The sequence below is a fragment of the Maylandia zebra genome, linkage group LG6 (genome assembly GCF_041146795.1).
Source record: "Maylandia zebra isolate NMK-2024a linkage group LG6, Mzebra_GT3a, whole genome shotgun sequence".
Taxonomy (NCBI): domain Eukaryota; kingdom Metazoa; phylum Chordata; class Actinopteri; order Cichliformes; family Cichlidae; genus Maylandia; species Maylandia zebra.
The window spans coordinates 21,725,237-21,745,232 of record NC_135172.1 but is presented as its reverse complement, the minus strand read 5'-3'; the positions used below and the strand labels follow the sequence as shown (position 1 = coordinate 21,745,232).

Here is a 19,996-nt window from a genome sequence, read left to right as displayed (position 1 = left end):
CCACTAACATTTTCTAACTATGTGTGATCTCGTCCCTCTTGAGCTTGCTGGTAAGACTTCGCCCGTCAAAGCAACACGGCGGAGCAAAGCTCACGTGTAGTGTGTCTGCCACCTGCTTCCACACACTGCTAAATTACATTTGAAGTTTGTGTTTTTAAGGAAATCCTAACAGATGAGGCTGGATAATCCATGTATATGAATTACTGTCTTCTGACACACAATATTGAAAATATGCAGAAATGGTATATAAAGCAGTACAGCTTTAGAGCAATAAAGACCTTAATGATGGGGGATTTGCTGATTTTCGCCTGACATGTAATAAGTTATAAGAAGAACCAACATACAGCCTTCGTATAGTGTTGAGCCTCTATGTGTTGCCAGAAGTACAAGATGTTTGATTCTCTAGTTGGAGGCATTGAATGTCGTTGGTCCCCAAATAAGTCTTCTGGTGGTTGGATGGTGATGGTCACACATCTATGGATGTTTAATCAGGTTGAGATCTGGTGACTGGGATATGATTGACTTCATCCTTATGCTCATCAGACACATCGGTGATCCCTCCTGCTTCCTGGATGGAGACATTTGATCCTGGAGGAATCAAATGTCTTTATGCAAATGTTTCCTCAAAAACATAAAGAGACTCTTATGTCAAAGTAAAAGAGCCAATCTGTTATGTTTTTATTGCCTAAATTTTAAGTGATTAGTTACCTAATTAGCAACACAGTCATAATAACACAAATGGAGCGCAAAAGTCTGTTTAAAGTCCAGTAGAATCCAGTCTGTGGCGTGAGCGGTGAAATGATTCATGCCACCACCATTAATGTTTAAATGCAGACTTTTACCATTTCAAATGGGAAATCTTCACTTTGTGTGCTTAATTTCATTTTTTCTGTGTGTGTTTATGTTCATATAACATTAAGGGAGGAACATTTGTGTGGAAAAAAAAATCAAACTAATAGATTAAGTGTTGCTTTTGACAAACTGTTGTGAAACTGTGTGGGGTCATCGCTCACACACAAAACTCTGACTGTGCCCACGGAAAAGTTTCTGTCCTGTTAGGAGCAGCAAGTTGGAACGAAGTTGCCAAAGTTCTTGCTGCAGTGTGCAGTGAACTTACAACCTTATTGCCTTTGAAAAAGTTACTCCTAATACAGGAACCATACCTGCCACCACTTGCAGTCAATTGCCATCTCTCGGTGCATAGAGGTGGCAATAAGACGAAGACAGTCTACTATTAGTTTGCATTAGAATTGGGTCAAATTGGCACTGTGATATACTCCTGAAAATCTGCAGTCTATATAGACATAGATTCATATTAGTCTCTTACATCCTCAGAGGTGTGAAACAGGAAATTTTGCAATGTCACAGGTGCTCAGCAACCTTGCTTTTATTAGAGCAATACAAAATACAGTCATTCTGCAACCAGGTGAGTCGAGTCCTGTATTGCAGATGAGCTGTGCTTATCACATTGATTGCAGCGTGTAGGCAGTCTCTATACATTTATAAATTAGACAGCAATTGGTCACCAAATGTGAAAGATTCAGTGCAACGACTGATTCTTTTTTCCCACCCAGTTGCAGGGAGGTTGCCAGCCTGGTTTTCCTCTGTGACTGATCCATCTGGGAGATGAGATAAAATGACATGTTTCAGTCAGTGCGTGGACTGAGGGGGCAGCGTTAATATCTAGTATAGTATAAATAAAAAGATTTTAAATATTGTTTTTTTACACATTAGTCACTTTAGGTAAAAGTATTTTAGTGTCTGATTATAGAACAATAATAATAATATTTCGATCCTTTTTTTTTTCCTTCTGCAGGTAAACAGTGTATGGGCTTGGTAGACTTGGACCGGTCATGGGCAGCAGAGACTCATGGGTATTCGGTTCAAGTAATGACTATGGAGCCCGAAAGCTGCTCACCAAAGAACAACATGCTGGTGGGAAGGCTGCTGCAGAAGAGAGGACTGGAAGTCACCGCTGGCCAACTGGAAGAGGCAGTGCATAATTAACACTCGATTCTCTGGAGTACAGCAGAGCGTCTTTAGCATTGTAAGGGTTTGATAAACTATCCGGCTTCTGGCTGTATCACGAGTGTTTTTTAAACCACCCTCAACAATTTACTTTATTTATTTTTTTACAAGCTCAGCCTTAACTGCAGAAAATACATGTTTATTATTTCTGTACTGTCAAAGGTCATCTGGCTTTGTGGCTCAAGAGTTGGGAGTTCGCCTTGTATTCGGAAGGTTGCCGGTTCGAGCCCCAGCTTGGACAGTCTCGGTCGTTGTGTCCTTGGGCAAGACACTTCACCCGTTGCCTACTGGTGGTGGTCAGAGGGCCTGGTGCCGCCAGTGTTCGGCAGCCTCAGCTCTGTCAGTGCGCCCCAGGGTGGCTGTGGCTACAATGTAGCTTGCCATCACCAGTGTGTGAATGGGTGGATGACTGGATATGTAAAGCGCTTTGGGGTCCTTAGGCTAAAGCGCTATACAAATACAGGCCATTTACCATCTTTTAAAGTTTCTTTCAGGCTAAACGTTAAAGCAACCATGCCATTCCCGGGAGTTACACACTTTAGTTGATCATCTGCTCAAGCTTCTCCCCAACTGCAATGCTATGTTTTTGTCTTTGCCTAAACTGCGTGACTCAAGCTGTCAGCGCACACAGACGCAGCAGGACTTGGCACACCCATATTGTGAATGAAGTATGACATACGTCCTCATGCTGTTTTCGCAAATAGTCTGTATACAGCCTTCTGGGATAGCGCTCAGTAGTCAGCTACTTCTGATTAACACAAGAAATTCAGTGCTAACAGCTCGTGTGCATTTAAAGACGAGGTGAGGAATCGCCTCGCTGTCATCTCACCTACGTTTCTTCTGTCGTTTTCTTTTTTCTTGCGAGAGACAATCAGAGGTGGATTTAAACTCGAGTCACATCGGGTAATATACAGTGTCGCATTTTTCATGGTTCTACAGAGGAACCTGATTATTCCTCATAAAAAAGCAATGCGAGTATGGTATGCATTCTGGAATACTTTCAGCAGTAATGAATATTTTATGAAGCTGGTGAAAAGGTCAGCGCGCTTGATTAGACGCACGGTGTTCAGTGCCTCATAACTGGAAATCACACAGCGCGCTCCGTATTTCCAGTCCCGGTTACTGTAGTCACAGTGAGGCACCTTAAGCTCTCAGTCTTGCATCTGAAACTATTCGTGTGTTTCTCTGGGAAAAAAAGACGAAAAAAAATCCAGTGTTGTCACCTTTGACAGTCTGATGCAGCTGCTTGAGAAATCTGGGGAGGTAGCCAAGGAGCCAGTTTTTCCCACTCCCACTGAAGGGATAGATGTGAGAGAGATGCAGGCCTCGCAGACGTCAGGCTCATCTGAATTCAGTCAGCAGAGTCAATCTATCCCGAGGTAAATGGCCACAGACACAGCTCCTTCCGAGGATCGGAATTATTTCAGAAGTCTACTCCCTGTTCATGCTTGTGGCAAGTGCACATTACAGAAATTCATATACATACAAAAGAGGGGAACAGTGGCACTACTTAAAGTGTGCATCGGAAGGAGAATGCAGAGGGTGAAGGCAGTTGGCTTAGAGTAAACATCAGAACAGTAACAGTGGATTCTTTGCTTAGATAAAACAGATGAGCTGTTATTGGATCATTTTCATCTAAATGCAGAGATGTTCTTTTCTAACGATTCACCTCCTGAAACCTTTCTGCGAATGCATTGCAGAGTCGCTCACATATTTAGCTTAATGCATTTTTTATTTGCGTAATTAGAGGGCTGACCTCGATACAAAAGTCAACTACATGTGAGTTTCTCCAATGTACAATAACCTGTGACTACACAGACGCTGTATGCATAGTTTATTGCTATTTAATCTGTTTTCTTTATGTAGTTGCTCATAATGAGATTTAGAGCATAATTTTATACTTAAATTGGGATCTGAATTTTAACCATTGGGTGATGATTTTTATTTTATTTATTTTTTTTGGGGGGGGGGGGCAAAATCCTCTTCCAGGAAATGATGGAGCTGGAGTTGTTTTGCTAACTTCACCTTATTAGTTAATTAAAAATTCTGCTCATTTCTTGCGTTTTTGCCAACAGTTTTCCATTTCATTATGCTGCAGAGTTTGTGGCTGGTTGCCCACAACAGCTCACTGCTCCATATTTGGGTACACTCTCTGTTGGTGTCAATTATCCTCTTTGACAAACACTGACCTTGTTTATGTGTCTTGGGTTAACACAGCAGCCACTCATAACGAGTCCATGTGAAAGGTACAAAGGGATTTTTCCTACGTCCTCTGTGATCTTAAATATCTCACTCTCTCTTTTTTATATTTTACCTGTGTGAACTATAAAATGTGTTTTTCGGTTGACTTGCATAATTTTCTAATAAACAGCACTGAGTTTAATTATTGGTGTCCACAGTACTGGCAGTTAATTATGTATAGTATTTCCTTTTTGGTCGCCTGGTAGGGCTCAGCTGCTGTTATTTTGCACACCCTAATAATCCTGTAATGTATTCTCTTGTGCTTCGCGTGCTACTTGTCACATTGTCACCTAGGATTTCCATGCTTGCTTTCAGGTTCAGCATTTATTTTCTACTTTGTGTCTGTCGTGGCACAGCCTGTTTAAAATGCAACAATGACTCACTCTCCCCACGAGCTTGTTTAAAGACCGAGTTCACCCAAATCACACAGATAGATGTCTTCTTTTTTCTTTTGGGGGGGGGGGGGTGTTCAGATACCCCTGACAGTTGCAGTAAATTAAGATTAATCGGTCGCTTTAATATAATTTCTGGAATATGTCGACACCTAGAGGTTTGTTTTTTTTTGTTCAGTGATTTTAAACAAACAACGAAATTAGGTAAATCTTTACTTTAAAGGATGCTGATTGCTGTGAAGTGTCCTGCTTGGTTTGCACCATTCGTAGCATGTTGTCCATATAGTGCAGTGGTCCCCAACCCCCGGGCCATGGACCGGTACTGCTCCGTTAGTCGTTTGGTACCGGGCTGCGAGAGTGGAGGCTCGAGAGTGAAACTGATGGTTCTCAGGGTTTTTATCTGTTTTTAACATTATGTTTCCCTGGGTCTTTTCCCGTGTGCTATGAATAAATCTTTGTTTTTTGGTACCGGTACTGGTTTTATTAAAGGCTGGTCCGTGAAAATATTGTCGGACATAAACCGGTCCGTGGCACAAAAAAGGTTGGGGACCGCTGTTATAGTTGGAGATTCATTCCTCTTGAAATGAACAACTGCGTCTTAGATCCAAATCTGGAGCTACAATACTGTGCAAAAGTATTGAGTCAACTCTCATTTCTTTATGTTTTGCTAGGAAAGTGGGAAATGGGGCAGGGACTTCAGGAATAGTTCTCCTGGCTTCTTGAAAGACATTCAAAGCTGTTATTGGATGTTGGCTGCCTTTTTGTTCTGATTTCTGTCAAGATGATCCCAGAGTGATTCAGTCGAGGTCTGGGCTCTGGGGAGGCCAATTTATAACTGACCATGTTTCATTGTTTGTTTATTTTCTATCCAGGTATACTTTTACTGCTTTGATGGTGTGTTTGGGATCATTATCATGCTTAAAAATGAAGCTCTCGTCAATGAGACGCTTTCCAGATGGTGTTCGTGGTGGATCAAAATTTGACCGTTCCCACGTGTTCATAATTCCATCGGTTTTGACAGCATCTCGCAGCTCCAGACCATGGTGGAGCCGCCGTTGTGTTTTACAGATGCCTGCAGACACTCACTGTTGTACCTCTCCTGACCTCCTGCATACATATTGATACTGATTTGAGCCATAAATTTCAAATTTGGATCCATCACTCCATAAATCCTGTTGTCACTGATTTTTAGTCCAGTTCTTGTGTAATTTGGCATACTTCAGCCTTTTCTTCCCGTTTCCCTTCCTAAAGAATGACTTCTTGGCAGCCACCTTTCCACTGAGACTATTTCTGATGAGGGTTCAATGAACTTTAAATGGAACAGATACATCCTTGTTTAATGTGTGGATGATTAATAAGTCAGCGTTAAACAACTAAAAAAACAAGTAAAAACAAAAACATTTCTCTGAAAGTTGTCAAGTACAAGGACTGGACTGAGATGTCTGAAGATAAACATTGAAAGAAAGCCTGGAGAGCTGTTATAAGATCACTTCAAAATATTACAAGACACTCTGGCCTCTTGGAAGCAAAATATAAAGAAATGAGGGGTGGCCTAAGACCTTTGCACAGTCATGGAACTCAACACATAACTTCTAAGTTTGGCTGAGCACCACATCTGGTAAAATGTTCATTAAAAATAACCCCACACATCCTGAGTATACTCCTGCTAACAAACACAGATGCGCTGGGTAAGTGACCCTTTAAAATCCACACAGTGTCTCAGTTTTTCACAACATATGAATATTACCGGTAATGAGACGTGGCCCTTGCGATCGGCATAAACCATTGCTCATATTTAAATGCAATGATAACACAAGGAATCACGTTCTTACAGTCAGGTCAATACTGTGATTGATAGTCTAATTATACACAAACCGGGACACCAGCCTTTCTGCGACCAGCTGAGGTCAGACCTGGGTGCCACCACAGATTCATTACTCAGTCAGTGAAGGCGAAGAGTTGCATGAATCAAAAGAGACTCTGAACTACTAGCAGTAATCACATGAACCTTCCCGTCATTCATCGCGTGCTCCAGAAGGCTGTTAGGCCAACCGGGCACTCCCTCTGGTTGGTTCACTGACAGAAAGCTGTCACATCAGGAAATGAGGCAGCCTTCATCATTCTGCACCCAAACAGGAAGCGCAGTTCAGGAGACTTTGAATGTGGAGTGCCGCTTAGGAATCAGACAGGTGATGAGGTCTAACAGGATCCTCGTGTGAAAGAATAGAAAGACAGCAATTACGCATGCGCAGTGTCGTTCAGAAAAGCTTTTTGGCTTGTTGAGAAAACAGAAACAGTCGGTAGTTGTAAGCGATTTTGATTAAATGCATCCACTTGTGTTTGTTTGCAAAAATTATACATATTAAGGTTGTTTTTTTAAATAAGTATTTCCACCTGTTGAGTGCGCGTGCGCCTCAAACTTTAACAAACCACTGATTTTCTATTTTGCGCAGCTTTCTTTTTATACCCTCAGTAATTTTCACTGCTTTGTCTTTGCTGCGTGATCAACATCTACCTGGGTGGCCAACAATACACCTGCGTGTCTCAGCAGGTTCATTAAGGCATTTTCCACAGCGTGTAACGGAGCCACACGTGGAGCCTCTTCTTTCTCGTTAAGGTTCCGCAACTGAGTGGCTGCACACCACGGCTCTGTTGAGACTGCAGCGAGCGAAGGTCAGACTGCAGTGGGTGCTGTTGGTTGAGAGCCCGCTGCCTGAACTTGTGAGGGGAGGAAAGAAGAGAGAGGGGGGTGGGTGGGTAAGGGGCGGCTGTGCGCGCTCTTCCCGGCAGAGTGCGTCCCGCTCCACACACGCGCGCGCGCGCACACTCATCGGAGTCACTCTGCTTCCAGGCATCGGGCTGCCTTCTCTCCTCCTGAATATCTCAGATGAACAGTCTGAAGGACGCCGTCAGACCTCTCCTGCCCGCGCACCTCCAGGAGGAAACAAACTGTGTGTTTGTTGTTGTTGTGTCGCTGTTTACTCCACAGTTTCCTACCCGGTGATTCTGGATTTACGGAGAATTGGAAACAGCGTGGGCGCGTAACTCCCGAAATCATGGAATTATGGATAAAGTTGATGTTGCTGTGCAGCTGCAGCTTTGGAGCAAGTGCAGACTTCGATGGCAGGTAGGGTCACGCAGGCTGAGAAACGAAGGCTTTTTGTGCGATAAGGCTGATTTTGATAAAGAACCCGTCAGAATGCGATTCATCCATTTGTGTGAAAACTGCGCCTTCGCTTCGAGGCGACACTTTGGTTGCGAGCTGCTGTGGATTATTTGAAGCTCTCCAAAACTGAAAGCATGTTGCTCCCGTGAAAGTGAGTGTCGAATCATATCAAGCGTCTTCGCTTTATTTATTTATTTATTTAATTTCACGATCACAACTTTTATTTTCATTCAACAATGAATCCAAGTGCACCCCAAAGCGTCTTGTGCTTTTGCGCCTCTGAGCTTGGATTCTTTTGTAGCGCTGCAAAAAAAAATTGAAAACTGAAAATCGCATCTCGCCAAGCGATTCTCGTCTTGTGCAGACGTCAGGCTGATTATAAAGTGATGTGACAGCACATTGCCCGGCGATCATGTTCAAACACGAATCCCACGAAGTGTGTGAAGACGTGCCAGACCCCAAAGAATGCACGTGTCCGAGATTTCCATCTGCCTATAGGTGAATCTGAGTTTAGCGTGAGGGATAGTGGCTGTTTCTTCTTCTTCTTTTAGAAAAAAAACAGCCACGCATATTGAGTTGTAATGGGTCTAACCCTTTGAACCACAGCAATTCCATCAGTCAGGATACTTATTTGCTCCTTGTCTCTGATCATTTATTAGAGAGGATCTTAACCGTGTGAAGAAGAAAAAAAACATTTTCCATCTCTTATTTTTTTTTTGTCATATTGAGATAGATTTCTGGAGCTCAAGTAAAAAAGCTGGACTGAAGTCCGTCCAAATGGTGAGAGTTACACAAACAAAGTGCTACTGCCAAATTTCCTACATCTCCAGCAGAGAATGCTGCCAAGTACTTTATTTTTCCTCATGTATCTCTGTCAGCCAGGCTGAGCTCCAAAGCCGAATCCTCTCCCGTGTTCAGCGTTTGTTCAAATAAATGAAAAACTTTGAAGCTTATTGGAGGTAATTGTTACTGAAACAGTATGCATGCATTTCAGAAGGCTCTGTCAGACTAACTGCCATTCCACCTGCTTGTTAATAGATTTTGACATTTGAAGTGTAGCCGTTTTTCTCTCTCTCCTTCCCTCTCCTGAGCTCTTTCAATTCACTTTCCGTCTATGTTCAAAAAGTATTGAGGAAAAAAAGCAATTTGGAGTATCAAAGGTTTCTGCAAGGCTAAAAGGGTGTCTGTGTGCGAGACAGAATAAAAGAGAGGACAGAGAATAATGCAGAGTGGTAGATTTCAGTATTTGCCAGCACACATAATATTTTTATTTAGGAGATTTTTCTTCTTTCAATCACTATGGCTAATGTCTGTTTGACATGTTATGGTCTGATGAGATGTGGAGGGCCTTTACTTTAGCTCACATATTTCCTTGGTGTAATAATCATTTACTTTAACCTAGCAGCAGCATATTGTACATTATTAACATCCCTGCTGATGGAGTGGCTCGTCACCATGACCATAATTTGCAGATTTTTATGGGTATAAACTCTGGCCTGAGTCCCCGCTTCAATATTAATTCATTGAGACAATATCCCCCGAGACCGAACGCAAGCAAAAAAAACATTTATTGCCTAGTCTTCCTTACTTATTACCTTTTAGAGAGCGTTCCTAACAGGCTTATCCATCTAGTCCTGAAGGGTCCTTCACGGGCATCGTTGGCAAAATAAATTTGGTCTCCTGTAGCTGCGCGTAATGTGTTTACCCGCCTTTCTGTCTCTAAAAACTGTTTTCATTGCCACTTTTCTATTCTGCACACTCGGGAACATGTCATACAGCAGAGGAGAGTGCTGAAGTGAAAGGCAAAACATACAAAAGAGGATATACTTCCCCAGTGACATCACTAAACTGTGAAGTCTCACGCAGCACATACCAGACCTACTCAGTAATAATCCAAAGCATGGACTGGTGCCAGGTTATGTTGGTATTGTAACATCAGGCGCACATTCAGGCTTCCACGGTTTGAAAATAAGTGTGAAAACACTGGTGGATTCACCCTGTATCAGGAGCTCAGCAGGTTTCTCAGTGTTTGCTGCTGTACATGTCAATGAACGTGAAAAAGAGTGGGGCATTGTCTTTATTGCGTTCTAGTGAAATGATAAAAAGAGTCCTCTTGCTACATTTTGTATGAAAGAAACCTGGATTAAACTAATGCTGTCACACCTAACATGACATATGAGAAATTAAAAAGCTTGCAGTAAGAGAATACAGCTGATGCAGACTTTCTGTTATTACTCATATGACTGCTCCACCTGGTATTTAATCTTCTTGTCATTTTCTTAAAGCAAACAGGACAGCGTGGGAGTGGAAAAAACTTTGTATTGGAATAAGTGCTCCACGGGCAGTGAAACCCTTACAGATTGCTGCCACTTGTCTCGATAATTATAAGAAATGAAAAAAAGGTTTCAGTATATATAACTCAGGTATACGGACCAATCAATGTACAAAAACAGAAGAGAATAGAAAATAGTTCCAGCAAGGTTAAGCCCCGAGGTTTTCTGTTGGCAGAGTCTGCAGCACAGTAGACCGTGTGAACAGCCAGTTGTACAGTGTAACGCAGTTTAACATTGATAAATACATAAGTATATATTGTTAACCAGCAAAGAGAAGTCTTTGACCGTTTTGACATCACTTGTAGCAGATAAAATAATCTGTTAAGCTCTTTTTTCTTTTTTGCCAAAGACTGTTTGCAGTGTTTGAGCTTGTTTCTGTGAATCCTTACAGAATTCACTGTAACAAAAGTGCTAAATGAAGTCCGCGTTAATAAGGAAAGAAAAAGAGTGAGCTCTATCACATTTTAAGATTGAGATAGATATTTGTAATTTTAAGGTAAATTAATGCTTTCAGTCATAAGCCTCAGTCACCTAATCACACACACATTCCTGCAGCTGTTTTTTCTGTGCCTAAGGTACGGTGGCCTTGAGAGGTCAAACGCACTGCAACTTAAAAAAATACCAGCAAATAGAAAAATACTTCAAAAGCACACAAAACACAATTGAAGTTGAATAAAAACACAAAGAAGCCAGTTGCCCTGCGACAGACTGGAGACCTGTCAAGGCTGTACCCGTCTCTTGCCCTATGGTAGCTGGCATAGGCTCCAGCCCCTCCCCCGCGACCCTGACTTGGATGAGCAGAAGAGTGTGAATGAAAAGCTCACAACAGAAGATACGTGAGCTTTGGGAAGACAATAATGGAAAACTAATAATAACAAGGATACATCCACAATATTATCATGTGATCAGAACAGATATAACCTTCATCTTTTTCTCCCTCACAACACAGAAGAGTCCTCTGTTTCTTTTAAGCACGTCTCAGTGCGATGCTTTGCATCACATTTCCTCCACAATCACTTCCTTTATTATTTGTGTGCTTTTGCAGCATTTTTCTTTCATTCGCTGGTGTTTTCTAAAGTTGGAGTCGATCCCTAGGGCCACCGTACTCAGCACTCTTTGATTTTCACACTCACACCTCCTCGACACACATCGGGGGCAGCTGTGGCTTCAGTACTTTGCCCAAGTTAGACAAGTCAGGGATCAAACCACCAACCGTTTAACTGGTAGATGACCCTGCCTACCATCTAATCCACAACCACCCCACCCTCTTGTAAACAGCATCATTAAAGGTGGTAGAGTTTGATTTTTTTTTCTCAGCCACACAGTGAATACTGTCCATTAGGCTTTTAATGGCAGATGGATAAACCGACTAATTGCTCATTCTAAATATAAATCTTTGCCTCAGATATGAGTCAATGATGCCGCTGATAGGTTGGGCTGAAGCGGTTAATTAAGACAGCAGACTCCTTTTGACTCCACAAAGTCCTGCTTTCATCTGAGCTCGGCAGGTTCGAGCAAGTCTCTAATGCTGATGAAGAATTCAACATCTGTGGTTGTTTGTGATAAAAATCTAGTCAGAAATCCTGCATTGCATACTTTAGGGGTCACGGATGGATGATAGCTTGATTAGATTATCATCGCTATGAATGCAGACCATGTAAGTTCATGGACCTGGATTATTCACGCTCTGTATTGCTCCTCTGTGAGCCATAGACTGACTCAGCTCTTCGCTGTCAGGAAAAGGATAGTGGCCAGCTATGAATCCATTTGTAAAACAATGGAAGAAGGATGGTGTCACCACAGTGGATATCAACCTGTCATGTTCTGAAGGAACAACCTTGTCTTATACTCTGTACTTGAGAAGAGTTGTCACACAGCATGCATGAAGGGTAATAATTATCTGCTTGAGTTCCTTCAAGGCTTAGTGCAATTTGGGATCATTATTCAGGGCTTCAGGGTAATAAATGCAGGTATTATGCTCACGTCCATTTGATATGCCAGCTTTTCATTCAGTAGAATAAGGCAGAGGACAAGATACATATGAGAAAAAAAGGTCTCCTCTATTGTGCAGTGTTACTGTAGTTCCCATTGTTGATTGTGGTAAGTCCTAATTTGCAACCCATGAATGTTTCAGAAAGTTCAAATGTGACATTGCCGTGGCGTTGCGATGATTAAACAGGGTGCTGATGAACTGCATTAAACCCTCAGTTTCAAGTTCAGATTGTGTAGAATTGCACAACTGCTGTAGAGTAAATTCATAGATTAGTGAAAACACGAAATATGTTATACTAATTCATATACATATACTGTATCAGTGTGTAGGAAGAAAACATTCGAAGGGAGATGGTTAATTTAATAATCCTCAACCTGTTGCATCTCAGCAGATTCTTGTATCATTGCTCCAACTGCACTGAACAAGCAGCCCACCATCCTCGTAGGAGTTAATACTCATAATGCACTTTTGTTCATCATTTCCTTTTTCTTTTTTCTTGTGCGTGTGTGGTTGCATCATCTATCTGCTGTTTGCATAATGTTAATTTCACATTTCATTGACCTCTATCTCCTTTGGATATCCACACACAGAAATGAATAGTGCTTCAGCTAATGATTGTCTACATTATTTATCTGTTTCTTGATTAAATATTTTGGTCAAAATGTCAGAAAAATATGGGGGGGTTGCAGCGGCTTTTTAATTAATTTTGTTAAACCAACATTCCACAACAGAAATATATTCACTGTCAGAGAGGAATTAGAGAAAACCATTAAATGTCCACTTCTCTTGGCTCTTTTGCTTATGGAAAATTGAATCCCATCCATTATAAAAATGCTCTTCCAGTCATCTGCTGTAATTGATTATTCAATACCAGAGAACGCAAGGAGACTCTAGCCAGTGTTTGCAATTGAAACAATCAGTCGCGTGCACCATATAAATTAAGAAGTCTGCCAGTCATTTCCCCCACATCTTCTCTCTGTTACCTGGCTGCATTTTATTACTGACTTTCTCATCCTGCTCCTTAAAAACATTAACAAAAACAAAAGAAAAACGCTACAGACCTATTTCCAAATTTTAAATTATTTATACAATTTTTGAAAATGTTACCAACTTCCAGTTGCTCCAGCTATTTTTTTTCATTAACACTCGTGGGTCTTTGTGCAATACATACAAGAGGAATGAACAATCTCTAAAATGTTGATCCATGAACCTGTTCACTTTCACAAATCAGGTAAAATGCAGTTTTCAGACATAATTACATAAGAAATAGTCATTTGTGAAATGAGACTTCCTAAACATCAGTTAATTTACATGAAAAAAAAAATGTCGTTATATTTACCTTTATCTCTAAAAATATTGTCCTCTAAGGTTCCTAAATTACAGAAACATTAATTCAACACAGCAGCACGTGGTAAATGGACTGGTTCATACATAGCACTTTTCTACTCTACTTAAGTGCTCTATACAACATGTCTCATTCACCCATTCACACACATATTATAAAACTCTTTTTTCTAGATCACAGTGCTTTCTATCTAACAGTCACACCACTCTACTAATCTACTGTATAGATTAGTGGTATAGATTCATTTAATCATGGACATTAAATTGAACCTTTTTTCAGATTTTGAAAAAAACCATACAGGGTTTAGAATCAAACATGTTTTAGTAGCAGCTGTTGTGTTTTTTCTTCAAGCTCATTCTGGGTCAGTGGACTTTTGTGTGAGAGGAAGAATACACTGAGAATCTAAATATGATATTATACATACTTTAATAAATAAGATATCACACAGGAGTTGTGAAAAGTTTGTAAAATCTGCAATCTCTTGAAATAAGTAGGATAAATGCTACACAATGTAATATTTTAACAGTAAAAATGAAGCTCAAGCAGAGACTGATACAAGGTTAGAAGAGCTTCATTTGGGAAAAGGTGTCTCCCTTTGAAAAATAAATCAACATATTCAGATTATTTCTTCATTAATTTGTCAAAAAGCCTCTTAAAATTCAGATATTCATCAACATCAACCACCCAAAACTTTTGTAAATTTTACCCTCTCGACAACCCTACCATGTATTTGGATACATTAATTGGGTTCTCGGTTCATCTATCCACTTTGTTCTGTTTATCCATTTCGGGGTCACGGGCGGGAACCTATCCCAGCTGCCATAGGGCAAGAGGGGGGTACAACCTGGACAGATTGCCAGTCTGTCACAGGGATAACACAGTGAACCAGGAAATAATTCACACTCACATTCATACTTGTGTGCAGTTTATTTGGTTTCTGCTTGGTTAAAATATGTTTGTTTGAATAATATTTAACAATAGTTTATTGCATTTCAACCAGGTGTCCTAGTTTATATTTTGGAGACTCTAGAGTTTTATTTTTATTTTATGAAACTAGGTTAGTTAACAAAATAATTGATATATAAATGGAAGAGGAGTGGTCCTAATATTGATCCCTGTGGGACTCCATATATAGTGTTACTTTGCATATTGCATATTTCATTTAGAGTTTTTCCTTTCTACTGATCATTACCAAAATCTGTCTGTACTGCACACTGGCATTGCCCATTCTTCATGGATCCGAGACCTGGGACATCCTCAAGCACGACGTCAACAAGCTCGTGGTCTTCCAAATGCACTGTTTGCGTCATATTCTCCGAGTGGCCCTCGTGACTGTTTCAACAACAGCGCAATACGTAGTCAATATCACCAGAAGCTCTCAATGGAAGAGCTGATCCAGAAGCGACGACTGCAGTGGTTTGACCACATCTGCCGCATGAGGAACCATCGCCTGCCATATCGCCTCCTGCTGCAGTAGCACCCTGCCCACTGCAGAATCAAGTGTGACGCGCCCAAGAAGATTTGGATCAAGCAAATTGAAGACGATCTTAAACAATGACGTCTAAACCTTGAGCAAGCAAAGGCCAAGGCCAGAGTCCGCAAGGCCTGGAAGTGCATCGTTGACCAAGATGGAAACCCTACGGCACCCACAGAGACGTATTGGCTTTGCCAACCGCCAGCTTGTGAGAAAAGAAGAAAGAAAGATACATATTTTTAAACCAAATATTCAAAATCTAGGAGTCTGAAGTCTCGGAAATATTTTGCAATGGATATGAAATCAAACACTTTTAAAAAACCAAGGAAGAATGTGCCAGTTTTATCAATAGATCATTGTGGGGTTTTTTTGGTTTTGTTCAAGAACAGAGATACAAGTGCTTCTGTTTTTTTCTAAAGCCATATTGTGGTGGTATTCAATCTGTTATACATGTACACATATATATTGTTTTGTCACCATTGACAATCTTTGTATCTCAGGTACAATTTTACTATGAATACCATCCATATCCACTGTATGGAAACTTTTCATGCTTGTGATGCTTTGAAGATGTATTTTTATCAGCTGGTGGCAAGAAGAAAGACTTTAAATAATTTCCTTGAAGATTTGTTTACAAGTAGGGCTGGGCCATATCATACCGTTCACGGTAATACCGGTATATTGTTGGGCAACGACAAGAAAATGAAATATCGCCATAGAATATGGGTAAAACCCGCATGCGCAGTGCCTTTGTTTTCATACGCACATGGCGGAAAAAGCATGGCGGCGACGGAGAATGAGAAGGTCGAAAGCAGATCGTTGAATGAAACGAATGAACCAGAATTGGTTTGTAAAAATGCTGCAACTTCAGTGGTGTAGAACTGGTTTAGCTTTCGTCCATCAGATACACAACAAAGCACTATTTTTGGTAGAGCATGCTAGCGGGCCGTCGTTATTACCCTGTTTTTGGGAAAATACGGCACACTTAAAATCAATCCTTTGATTTTTCTGAAAATCGACAGTGCCCCTTATAATCCCGTGTGCCTTATGTATGAATTCTGGTTGTGTTTACTGACCTCGAAACGATTTTATGTCGTACACGGTGCTCGAAAATCTGTCAAATGTTCCAGTACGACTTTGCTAAGCTACGAACCCGCACCGCTTGATGGATTGTCGGAGCATTGCGGCTATCGTAGGCAGGAGCCTCGCGGAGTGATACGTACTGCTCTTCAACATGATGTTACTGTATTGTGTGTGTATAACCTCTTTTTAAGTTTTGTGGATATTATACACGTTTATGCTGAGGATATGTCGGCCAATTTCCACTGGAAATGCCTTTTGGTTAAACTGTCAGCAAGGAATTTGCATTTGCACTGTTACATTTTTATATAACTTTAATGCACATAAAAAACAGCTGCTTGTTTAAGTGAAAATACATTGATGGGTTTTTTGCACTAATAAAATTGTGGAGTTGTAAAGCATTTTGTCTAGTGTCAATTATATCGTTATCGCAAATTTTCAAATGTATATCGTGATAAATATTTTTGGTCATATCGCCCTGCTCTACTTACAAGTGTTGCCCTCAGGAGGATTAATAGCTTGAGAAAGATTTTCTCCTATGAAGATAAAATAGTCAAAACTGTTTGGGAGATTTTCAATGTTTAAATTATTTCTGGCATTTTGCTCGACTCTGGTGTGAAGGAGCACATTTATTTTTGTGATCCCAGCTGAGGACTTCAAGCACCTTCCAGCATCACTTCTGATCGCTGTGTGAAGATATAATAAGCTCAGTATAATGTGTTAGCTTACTCGTATGTGTGTTTGTTTATTTTTGTTTTAATTTATTTCTTTGTTTCTATCTCTTACATTTTTAAAATAGTGTATGTAAATTATGTTCTTTAAAAAAAAAATCAGTTTTAAAATACCCATTGTTAGCTGTTTTTGTTCAGATTTCCTCCATCATGTCTCATGATCATTTCAGATATGATAGAGATTATAGAGTCAGTTATTTCATCAATTACAGTGTTACATGTAGCATGCAAATCTTTTTGTAACTAAAGTATGAATCCCACATTTTAGCGTGAGGACATTTTTAACAGGTTTTTTCAGTAGTATTTAGCTTTTTCACTTTTATTTTTAGCTCTAACTTGTCAATCTTTTAAAAAAAAGATCAGTGAAGAGTAGCAGAGGAAAATGTTGTGCAATATTTCAGAGGATTACACCAGAGTCAATACAAGCATTGTGAATATTTGTGACGATATTACTGATGGTTGACTTACTAAATTCAGTTTCTTTAGTAGGGAAAAGGGATGAAGAATATTTTAGGATTTATATTTAACTGTGTGCCAATATTAAAATCTCAAGAATAAAACAACTTTCCTTTATGTAATGTAAGAGTTCAACCAGTTTCATGTTAAAAATGTGCAGATACTACTGCTACTATTAGTTTTTTTTTTCTCCAATTATTACATTGATCTTGATATATAAAGCACATGAATAGCCATCACTGATGTCACATAAGTCAGTTATATAGGTGTATAGGCAGACCAGCTGCTTCTGACTGATGTCAAAGCAATGCTCTTCAAATACTTGCAACATATATCATAAAGGTCCATAAAAAGTTTGATATGATAGGTCCAGTGGCTGTTTTTGTTACCTTCCTCTTTGTCGCTTACCAGACCATCAGACGTGCATATTATTATTTATGCCACCACACACAGCTGGACATACTTTTAAACACATTTCATTATTGTCTAGATTCTGTTACAAACATTTCCTCAATCTCTATCAGTGAATAAATAAATAAATTGCCATTGCTTTCTGCCATCTTAATCTTCTCTCAGTTACACTTCTGAAGCTCGCCTTTTACTCATTACCTTCTGGCTCCGTCTCCAATTACAGCAGCTTGTCTGTTAACAGAAACTAGTTATGGATCATTTACAACATTCACATTAGCCAGACCCTGCACAGAGCAGAGGGGTTGAGCCTTTACTCTAGTGATTGGCCCTTAATCTCCCTTTTCCCATTTGAAATTTAAAAATGACTTTATCATTGTGTGTTTTACAAAGCCCTGTATATCTAAAAAATGTCGAGTTTTTGCTCTTGTCATCTTCATCATGGCACAACGCGTGTGTGCTGAAGATTATGACGTGAACATGAAAATATGCTTTTGTAATAAAACTGTCAGAAATAAAAATGAAAACTGTTACGATACTAAATCTGCACATCCACGGGAGTCATTCGATGTGATAATTACTTTGCAGGCTGCAAACGAATGTGAGGCCATTAGGTTATATGGGAACAGGTGCAGCCGAAGCAGCATAAATGCCTTCCACTTGATGCCTCCATATTCTAAGGTGGTGATTGCCTTGTGCAGCAATTAACAAGAGCTTTCAAAACATCAGGATGAAATCAGCCTCCAGTCGCCAAATCCAAATATCACTGAAATGTCAAAGGAGGTTGTCAGATGTTTTGAGAGGTGTCAACGAGCAGGGTTTTTGCCTCATGCAGAAGCATCTTTAATTTGTTTTATGCAGCAAGCTTCTAGTGTGGAAGGGGAGGCAGGTTGAGAAATGTGGCTGCTGTCCAGACCGTTCCTATTCTTTCCTTTCCTCTTTTACTGCTTTCATGCAATTCTTTTCATTTGTTTCCTCTCTTCTGGTTTTGCTTCCTTTTCCTTCCCCTCCTCATTTCCTCACCCATACTGTGTGCTTCACTGACTGACTTCCCGCTCACCAGGCAGCAGACAAACATTTTCCCTGGATCTGCCACTCTCACTTAGCATCCGTCTGTTTTTTGTTTTTTTTCTCCAAAGAGGTGATTGGCAGCAGGGGCAAGCATTAGCATTTCCTCATCTTGGCATAGAGGCACTAACAGGCAGGGATAGCAGCAGAGGATGTGCCTTGAATACTGAGCGACAACCTCACTTTCTCATTGAGAGACAAAAAGAAAGTGTCTTTTGTGTGAAGCACGTAAAGGAAGTGAACTTCTCCTTTGTTTTGTGCAGGATTACAGCGTTTTCCAGCTCTTCTGTGCAATTAAAACCTTCTTATTGTATTGGATTTACTCAGTGATCTGTGCAAACCTCCTCATGTGCTTCACACCTCCTATAAATGACGATAAAAATGTCCCACTGGTTAAAAACATTGTCATCTTTATTTGAAGAAAGAGGGAAAAAACAGTCAGCTGCAACAAATCTTCCCTATCCACTGATTCGTTTATTATTGTTTCAGATTTTAGGTAGCATATGAGCGCCAGGCTCTTAAAGAATGTGCCTTGGATTTTCTTCAGTATCCTTAAATGGGCTCATTCCTTCACTCTATTCTCGCCATAAATATGTGGTCGGCCCTCGTACAGATAAAAAAGGTAATCCACATACGCGGTCTGCCAAGAAGCTATTTCTTGCTCTGAACAGAATGGAGCAGAGTGTAACAAAAATATCCGGCTCTAATTTCTCATAGAGGAACTGTTGTGTTTGGGGAAATAACCTACTTTAGAATGTGTATAAGAACTAATACCTACCTATCATCTCTGTGTAGCAGAGATAATACCATCTTCCAGTGTCATGGAGTTGCCATTTTGGAGGCAAATATTGTATTTTCAAGGACAACCGGAAGCGCGTAGTCCCTAATCTTTTCCAGGAGCTCCCGAAAGCCAAGTGAACACAGCAGTAATGTGGTGTTGTCAGATGTGCGTGTCAGCGGCGTAGCGATGCACGCACTGAAGGCTAAATTCAAATCGGGCCTGGCAGGCTTTCAATACAGGTCTCCAGTTTGACATTAAAGAAACCAACACTGATGTGCTGTCAGTTTTGTTTCCATGATTCGGAGATAATCTGCTATGGCGAAGCGGTGAAAAGTCAGTCTTCGACTTTCTGACACTTGTCACTTTCACCCCCTTCAGATATTTGAGAAGCAAAGTGGCAAATGTTTTCTGTTTACCACTTTTCAAACGTAACTCTTTTGCTGCCGCTGTTTCTTTGTGTTACACAAACAGAGTATCTGATTTATTTTTATAAAAAGGGA

At 40.4% G+C, this 19,996-nt stretch overlaps 2 protein-coding genes across 5 annotated transcripts in view; both read left to right on the top strand.

The window, feature by feature from the left end:
- gstcd (glutathione S-transferase, C-terminal domain containing) overlaps nucleotides 1-4,411 on the top strand; it is a 75,998-nt gene extending 71,587 nt beyond the window's left edge. The window contains exon 12 of the mRNA XM_004549431.5: nucleotides 1,817-4,411. Coding sequence (XP_004549488.2) covers nucleotides 1,817-2,007 — 191 coding nt within the window. The 3' untranslated portion in view covers nucleotides 2,008-4,411. The remainder of the gene's footprint in view (nucleotides 1-1,816) is intronic.
- Nucleotides 4,412-7,436: 3,025 nt separating this feature from the next.
- npnta (nephronectin a) overlaps nucleotides 7,437-19,996 on the top strand; it is a 57,260-nt gene continuing 44,700 nt past the window's right edge. The window contains exon 1 of one of the 4 annotated variants that reach the window (XM_004549425.6): nucleotides 7,437-7,788. In XM_004549425.6, coding sequence (XP_004549482.2) covers nucleotides 7,718-7,788 — 71 coding nt within the window. In that variant the 5' untranslated portion in view covers nucleotides 7,437-7,717. The remainder of the gene's footprint in view (nucleotides 7,789-19,996) is intronic. The other 3 variants (XM_004549426.6, XM_004549427.6, XM_004549428.6) reach the window with 3 other exon arrangements.